At 35.9% G+C, this 9293-nt stretch overlaps 1 protein-coding gene across 1 annotated transcript in view; it reads left to right on the top strand.

The window, feature by feature from the left end:
- Positions 1 to 8916, top strand: part of FBXO33 (F-box protein 33) — a 34448-nt gene extending 25532 nt beyond the window's left edge. The window contains exons 2-4 of the mRNA XM_033188188.1: positions 4069 to 4179; positions 4719 to 5404; positions 6806 to 8916. Coding sequence (XP_033044079.1) covers positions 4069 to 4179; positions 4719 to 5404; positions 6806 to 7077 — 1069 coding nt within the window. The 3' untranslated portion in view covers positions 7078 to 8916. The remainder of the gene's footprint in view (positions 1 to 4068; positions 4180 to 4718; positions 5405 to 6805) is intronic.
- Positions 8917 to 9293: the final 377 nt, after the last annotated feature.

Here is a 9293-nt window from a genome sequence, read left to right on the forward strand (position 1 = left end):
CATACTGTTTTCCAGAATGGTTGAACTAGTTTACAATCCCACCAACAGTGTAAAAGTGTTCCTATTTCTCCACATCCTCTCCAACACCTGTTGTTTCCTGACCTCTAATGATTGCCATTCTAACTGGTGTGAGATGGTATCTCATTGTGGTTTTGATTTGCATTTCTCTGATGGCCAGTGATGATGAGCATTTTTTCATGTGTCTGTTGGCTGTATGAATGTCTTCTTTTGAGAAATGTCTGTTCATATCCTTTCCCCACTTTTCGATGGGGTTGTTTGTTTTTTTCTTGTATATTTGTTTGAGTTCTTTGTAGATTCTGGATATTAGCCCTTTGTCAGATGAGTAGGTTGCAAAAATTTTCTCCCATTCTGTAGGTTGCCTGTTCACTCTGATGGTAGTTTCTTTTGCTGTGCAAAAGCTCTTTAGTTTAATTAGATCCCATTTGTCAATTTTGGCTTTTGCTGCTATTGCTTTTGGTGTTTTAGACATGAAGTCCTTGCCCATGCCTATGTCCTGAATGGTACTACCTAGATTTTCTTCTAGGGTTTTTATGGTATTAGGTCTAACATTTAAGTCTCTAATCCATCTTGAATTAATCTTCGTATAAGGGGTAAGGAAAGGATCCAGTTTCAGCTTTCTACTTATGGCTAGCCAATTTTCCCAGCACCATTTATTGAATAGGGAATCCTTTCCCCATTTCTTGTTTCTCTCAGGTTTGTCAAAGATCAGATGGCTGTAGATGTGTGGTATTATTTCTGAGGACTCTGTTCTGTTCCATTGATCTATATCTCTGTTTTGGTACCAGTACCATGCTGTTTTGGTTACTGTAGCCTTGTAGTATAGTTTGAAGTCAGGTAGCGTGATGCCTCCAGCTTTGTCCTTTTGACTTAGGATTGTCTTGGCAATTCGGGCTCTTTTTTGGTTCCATATGAACTTTAAAGCAGTTTTTTCCAATTCTGTGAAGAAACTCATCGGTAGCTTGATGGGAATGGCATTGAATCTATAAATAACCTTGGGCAGTATGGCCATTTTCATGATATTGATTCTTCCTATCCATGAGCATGGTATGTTCTTCCATTTGTTTGTGTCCTCTTTGATTTCACTGAGCAGTGGTTTGTAGTTCTCCTTGAAGAGGTCCTTTACATCCCTTGTAAGCTGGATTCCTAGGTATTTTATTCTCTTTGAAGCAATTGTGAATGGAAGTTGATTCCTGATTTGGCTCTCTGCTTGTCTGTTACTGGTGTATAAGAATGCTTGTGATTTTTGCACATTAATTTTGTATCCTGAGACTTTGCTGAAGTTGCTTATCAGCTTCAGGAGCTTTTGGGCTGAGACGATGGGGTTTTCTAAATATACAATCATGTCATCTGCAAACAGGGACAATTTGACTTCTTCTTTTCCTAACTGGATACCCTTGATTTCTTTCTCTTGCCTGATTGCCCTAGCCAGAACTTCCAACACTATGTTGAATAGGAGTGGTGAGAGAGGGCATCCCTGTCTTGTGCCAGTTTTCAAAGGGAATTTTTCCAGTTTTTGCCCATTCAGTATGATATTAGCTGTGGGTTTGTCATAAATAGCTCTTATTATTTTGAGGTACGTTGCATCAATACTGAATTTATTGAGCGTTTTTAGCATGAAGGGCTGTTGAATTTTGTCAAAAGCCTTTTCTGCATCTGTTGAGATAATCATGTGGTTCTTGTCTTTGGCTCTGTTTATATGCTGGATTACGTTTATTGATTTGCGAATGTTGAACCCCATATTCTTTTTATTGATAAATAGTTTTATGGAGTATAGTTGTAATAGCTGATTTAAATTCATTCCTTAAATCCTTCATCTGCCATTTCTGAGTATATTTCTATTGATGGATTTTTCGCCTAATTGTGAGCCATGTTTCCTTACCACTGTGTGGACTCTACTGCTTTCCAGCGGTACTCTCTTCTTCAGCCTTATAGTTTTGCCCCACGCGTGTACAAATCATTACTCAGCCAAAAACCTGGGTAATATAGAGTCTTTGCAAATCTGTGAAGCTCTCTCTGTACATTTCCTTTGTCTCTGGTACTCTGCCCTAAAATTCTAGACTGCAAACTCCCATTTTTCTCTGTCTCCTCGACTCAGACTACCAGGCTATGTTGTAACCTGAAAACTCTTTCCAGGCCATAATCTCAGGCAATTATAGTACACACTTCATTTTTTCCCCATTTTCCAGGATCAGAGTCCTATATTGCTTATTGTCCAGTGTCTGAAAACAATTATTTTATGTTTTGTCTAGTTTTATAGTTGTTTACAGAGGGAAGGCAGTTGTCCTTGTTTAATTCTTTGTAAAAGAAGTAAATGTCTCTTCCATATGTATTTTAATACCACCAAATAAATGAAAGTTGAGTTGAAAGGAGGAAAGTACTGAGATTGTATGACTTGCCTGAGTATTATTAGAAATTGAGTGTGATATATTTTTTCTACTTTATATAAAACCTTATATTCTCCAAAGCCAAATATCCACTTTTATGGATACTTATCCTTCACAGCACTGAATCACTATCGTGTCTCTAATATATAGCACAGTTCCTGGTACTTCGTAGGCCCTCAGGGAATTGTTGGTTAAATGAATAAACGAATTAATGATTATTCCTCAAGCTAAATTTTAGAATCACTGGGCTTTTCAGTGCAGTTAAGGTGATTTACTTGAGAAAATGTGACATACCGTCAAGAAATGGTATTTTTCGGGCCAGACATGGTATCTCCTACCTGTAATCTCAGCCCTTTGAGAGTCCAGTACGGGAGGATTACTTGAGCCCACAAGTTCAAGACTAGCCTGAGGAACATAGCAAGACCTTATCTCTACAAAATATTACAAATTATCCACATATGGTGGCACATGCCTGTGGTCCCAGCTACTCAGGAGGCTGAACTGGAAGGATCACTTAAGCCCAAGAGGTTGAGGCTGCAGTGAGCCATGATCATACCACTACACTCCAATCTGAACAATAGAGCGAGACACTGTCTCCAAAATCTTGTATCACTGTTGTAGATGATGTATTTTTTAATTAAAATTATCTTATTTTATGTTATTAATGGAATCACTAGTTGGTTGTTATTGGACTGAGGAGTTTTATCTTTATCCATTTGTTTTTCTCCTATTTTATTTACAATTTTACTATTGGAAAACTATATGTTTGGTAGCTAAAATTATCTAAAACCAAAAGATTTTTACATCATTTTCTTTTTTAGGTAGAGTCTGTCTCCCAGGCTGGAGTGCAGTGGCACGATCTCGGCTCACTGTAACCTCCGCCTCCCAGTTCAGCTGAGATTACAGGCGTATGCCACCATGCCCAGCCAATTTTTGTATTTTCAGTAGAGACAAGGTCTCGCCATGTTGGCCAGGCTGGTCTTGAACTCCTGGCCTCAAGCGATCCCCTGGCCTTGGTCTCCCAAAGTGCCAGCCAGGACTACAGGTGTGAGCCACCGCACCTAGCCTTACATAGTTTTCTACTTCCCTTGTTCATAAGCTGTATGGTTTGATCATAAAACTGGAGAAGGTTCTCTTTAGATTTTAGTTAAGGAATATTTCTTACTGAGTAGGTATCTTCAGGGCAGTGATTTACCCTGGAGCATTTAACATGTTAACTAAATTAACTGGTTTGAGGAAATGTTATATTGTAATTATCATCTCTATAAAATTTAGAGCTTATATAGTTTGTCATACGTCATTGTGTTATTTATACCTAAACCCTATAAGGTAGGTATTATTACTACTGATGAAGAATTGAGTCTCAGGCACATTAAGAGACTTTTCCATGGTCATTATACTATTGAGTTCCTGAACTAATCTTTATACCCTAGTCCTTGTTCTTTAAAGCTTTTGCCACTTCTCCTGTATCATGTTGCTTTATATGTATAAAGAAATCTGAATGTATGTATAAAGAAACCTGAAAGTACTTAACTGGATTCTAAGTGAGTTATAAAATAGAAACCTTGCTAGAATATCCCCTTTGCATATTCTTATTTTTTATATTTACATTTTTTTAAGTATAAATTATTTAGAAAATCATTTTAAATGATTTTTCTTGTAGGAACCTTCAGAAGTTTAGTCTTTTTGGAGACATAAGTGTTCTACAACAGCAAGGAAGTTTGTCAAATACATACCTCAGCAAGGTGGACCCTGATGGCAAAAAAATTAAACAGTAAGTTACATGGTTAATGGAAAGGTTGTACTATTTATTAATAATGTGTTTTTTCTAATAAATTATGAGATACAAACAGAAGAGTAATGATTTTTTTCCTGAAAGGAACATAGGTCCTGGAAATGTTTTAATGATGAAATATAGTGATCCGCATCTGCCATTCCATCTCATAAATCTTTAAGACAAATCAAATAACTTGGTGAATAATTATTGCTATATAAAATTATTTCCCTACATGCCTTTGCTATAACATAAATTGTATGTCATCATACTTTTGTACTAAACGGGTATAAGTGGTGCTTTTCTTGGATGAGGAACATATTTCTGTGTGTTTAATAGATCTGTGTGTTTAATATACCTTTTCATTACATTTTAATGTGAATTTTAATGGTATTTACTGTGGGTTGAATAGAAATTACCTAATGAGGAAAACTAGATCTCAAAATTGCATGTTTTTCATTGCCTGTTTTCAAAAGTCAGTGTTAAAAGTTTAGAACTGAATGTTAATGGCATCACCGTGGCATGTGTTTTCCTTATAGAATTCAGCAACTGTTTGAAGAAATCCTGAGTAATAGTAGGCAACTGAAATGGCTGTCCTGTGGGTTTATGCTGGAAATAGTAACGCCAACATCACTGTCATCTCTCTCTAATGCTGTTGCCAACACCATGGAGCACCTGAGTTTACTTGACAATAATATTCCTGGTAACAGCACTCTTATCACTGCAGTTGAACTGGAGCGATTCGTGAATCTGCACTCACTTGCCTTGGATTTTTGTGACTTTACAGCTGAGATGGCAAGAGTCTTAACTGATAGCAACCATGTGCCTTTGCAGCGACTGTCTCTTCTGGTTCACAATGTTTCCGTAATGCACAAGTCTCTGGACAACATGCCAAATGATGAGCACTGGAAAGCCCTGTCACGAAAGAGCACCAACCTTCGGGTCTATATAATGGCTTTTGATATCAAGAGTGAAGATATGTTAAAGATTCTGAAACCCAGTATACCACTAGAGAGGATTCATTTTGATAGCTATATCACTTGTGTTTCAGGGGCTATTGTTGATCTTATATCCAGGCAATATGACAAGTTCCTCACTCATTTTATTTTAATGAATGATGTGATTGACACGTCTGGTTTTCCAGATCTTAGTGACAACCGAAATGAAGATCCGTTGGTTTTATTAGCATGGAGGTGCACAAAGCTCTCGCTTCTGGCAATTCATGGTAGGTGATTTTGTTCATTATAATCTAATACTGGAATTACACCGAAAACATTTTATGCCAGTGAAGAGATAGCACTGACCTTTATAGTATCAAGAAATCTTGTATCAACTTGATATGCAGATTCTTATGCTTTCTAAAGCTTGCAAGATATATCACTTACAAAAGGAAAATCATATTTAACCCTAAGTGTTCTGCTCCAGCTTCCCTGTTACTTTTTTGTCCATCATTTGAATGGCGGTATTTAAAAAAAAAAAAAAAATCAAGGAAATTAATTTAACTGTCTAAGAAAGCACACATACCTGTGGTAGATACATTTCCTCTAATCACCCGACCCCTTAAAACATAGCGCGGGGGAAGAGAACGTATTATTTCTTTCATGCTCACTACCTCATCGTTTAGGTTCTTGGTATCAAAGTATTAATGTGTGTAATTTTTTTTAGCAATGGTTCCATTGATATGCTTCTTTCATTTTAACGTGACCTGTTCTCATTTGGATCGAGAGTTGGTATTCTGACAAATAAATTTACTTCCTTTTTCGGATACTTGTAAGATAATTACAAAGTAGTCTATAAGAATGTCTTAAACTCTCTTATTAGCTATCTTACCAGCACTGTTTCATTATTTTTTTTTAGCGTTCCTTTGTATTTGGGAATGTATGTCTTGCTTTTCAAGTCTTGCTTTTCAAGTCTTGCTTTATGCCAGTCATTAGAGGTGGTAGAAAAGACTAGATCAATACTGAAAGTGGAAAACACAGTGGGGTAAAGACATATCAGGTTATTTAAAAGTTAATTTAAGCCAGTCTTTTTAAAGCCTTTTTCTTCTTTAAGCTAAAGCTCCCCACATTCATCCCCCTTTATTCCTTCCCAGAAGAAGTTATTATTCTGAAGTTGGTGTATATCATTCCCATGATTGTTTTATAATTTACATACTTGCTACTGACAATTAACAGTTTATCTTTAAAGTGTCACTTCATAACTTTGTGAAGCATTATAGGAGATGATTTTTCGCAAATGAAAAATACATTTACCATGTGTGGTTAACAGATACGTGTATATATGAACTAAAAATTTCATCCTTATGGTACATCGTTGCCCAAAGCTGTAAAATTTATTTGTATATACTTTAAATGTCTATTTTACTGAATGAAGTAGTATATAAAGGATTAGATCCACTGCCAGTTCACCACCTATAGTGGTACTCTTGAACACAACTTGTAGCCTTTTTTTTCTGGGCTATACAACCATGTTTCCTATTCCAATTTCAATATATTTCTAAAGGAAAAAGACCAAAATGGTAAGTGAGATACAAATTTGAAGCTTCTCTAGAAGTTTTGAATGAGGAAAAGACAGACTTATCAAAGAGAAAAGGAAATGACAGTGTTGTCTTTTGTTAATTTTTCAGGTTACACGGTATGGGCACACAACCTCATTGCCATTGCTCGTCTTCGGGGCTCTGATCTGAAAGTGCTTGAAGTCACCGAAGAAAGCATTGATTTTGACCAAGGTGAACTGGCCGACCAGGATGTAGATCCAGTGCATAACCTTATTGAGCAGGTATCCCTGGGCCTAGGTCAACCTTGGCACGCAGTCATGGACATCGAATCACTCAGTGTCTTCACTGAACCAAATCGTCATTTTTACAGAGAGATGCAAAGCTTCAGTGAAGACATTTAGCTTTTTTTTAAATGTAGAATTCCTGTGGTTACATATGCAAGTAGGGTCCCATTATGTTTTTTTTTTCCAATAGTGTGAATTAATCCTTTTGTGCTGTGTTTAATCAGTATTAGCTTTATAGAATTATATATGTATATTCTACTTCTTGATCAAAGAACGTAGTCGGGTATTGGTTTAGAAGTTCAAAGTGACAATGTATAGGGCTTTCACGGTTAATGGACTTGTTACCAAACCTTAAGGATATACAGCCGAAGATTGTCTGAGGTTGCTGGCTAACTTTATTTTTCACTGAGTTACTCTGCCTTTTCGACGTTTTTATTCTTTGTGTGTCAGAGTTCAGAGCTCAGGAGCCAAAATATTTTTATACATATATAGATATATATCCATAGCCTGGTAGATTTATATGCAATGCACTGCATCCATGCATTCTGATAGCATTTCATTAATTTTGATTTCAAATGGAAGATAAATAATATCCCAAATGAATTATCTGTAACACAAAAGCCAAGACTTTAACTTTCATTACATATCTAATAGTCGGTATCACCAGTTACCATTTTGAATTTTGTATAGTACTAGAACATTGCTTAATCCTTTTTTTTAAAAAAAAAAAATGCATTTACATAAACATGAATACTGAAATCGTTGGATTTTTTTTAACTATATTTGACATAATTTTATTCATCAATTACATTACACATTCGTTTAGCCCAGATTTCAAATAGTGGGGGAAGAAAGAAACTGTATTTCAGAGTAAAACCTCCTAAAGGAAATAAAAATACAGAGTTGTAAATACACATGCTTGCAAAAACATTAGTCGTGAAATCCCTAACAACAAGTCACTGGATTTTTCTCTGTCAGCACGCGTGTCAGCTGCCAAAGAATAGACTTAATGAAGAAGTGCCCACATGCTGGCAGGGGCCGGCCCACTCTGGCCAGCCAGATACTGCTAGATTGTAATATTTAAGGTCGAATTTCGACCTGTGGTACACAGCTGTGCTGTGGCTCAGTCAGCAACCTCAGAACTCTGAAAAAACAAAACAAAACAAAAAAAAAAAAAAAAAAAAACATGCACCTGTTTCACTGTGAATAGTGAATGTAAAGGAAAGAAAGGAAAAACTGAAAGCTTGTTCTATCACAGGTATGAGCTGCTATGATACATGAAGAACATTCCATGAAGTATGTTTTAAAACCTTGTTATATCTGAGAGGCTTTAAAAGCCTATTAACTGTTTCAGGGCAACCGCGGTACAGACGTGGTCTCTGTGAGACTTCCACCTGACCCCAGTTTTAAGTGGTACGAATGTTGTGCATTTAATGTTAAAGGACAGTCTGCAATAATAAAGTAAGTAGCCAACCTGGGTGCCCAGCAGTGCTGAGACCTGGCTGCTCTATTGTAAGCTTTGGAAACACAATTTATGCAACAGATGTCCAGATATGATTCTATTTATGGAAAAAAGTTTATATGTGTTTTACAAATGGTTTTACCATCTTATATTAAAATGACCTTTTGACAGGTATGCACTGTTTTGTCTCCAGTGAGCACATACCATGCGGATTTTATATGTACATCAGTAGTGTGAATCCACTGGCACAGTATGTGTAAATGCCAGATGTGGTGAGATTTTATCTTATAAATGTGATCAGATAAAATAACTCCTGACAGAAACTGTAAGGAAACCAGCTGAATGTTTGACCTGATGACTGATGTTGTATGGTTTATGTTAAATGTATATTCTTTTAATCAATGAATAAAGCATTAAAAATGATCATTGTAATATATTTTATTGTATATGAAGCATGACTACTTTTAGTGTTAAATAAACTGCAATAATCCTTACATTGTGTATAATAATGTGTTAGTATTCTGGTTGTATTCTGGTGCAGCAAAGCTTAAATTTGAGAATACATTATAAAAAGTCTTAGCTGAATAGTTTGGAGAATTTTTTTACAAAAATTCACTTTGACAAAATACAAGCTTATAAGCAAACACTGGATTTCTTAGCCCAAAATCTCAATATATTATGCACCTAGAATACATTATCAATATGGTAAAACTTAATTTATAGACTAGAGGGGCTGTTTTTTAAAAGATACCAAATGCTGAAATACTTAGATAAACCAATATTAAATTCTTCATAAACCCCTATATTCCTTTATTTTGGTATTCTAATCTCTGTTCTTGGTTGTTGAGATTCACAGCTCTTATTTATAGGA

The sequence above is a fragment of the Trachypithecus francoisi genome, unplaced genomic scaffold, assembly GCF_009764315.1.
Source record: "Trachypithecus francoisi isolate TF-2019V2 unplaced genomic scaffold, Tfra_2.0 Lachesis_group3, whole genome shotgun sequence".
Lineage (NCBI taxonomy): Eukaryota > Metazoa > Chordata > Mammalia > Primates > Cercopithecidae > Trachypithecus > Trachypithecus francoisi.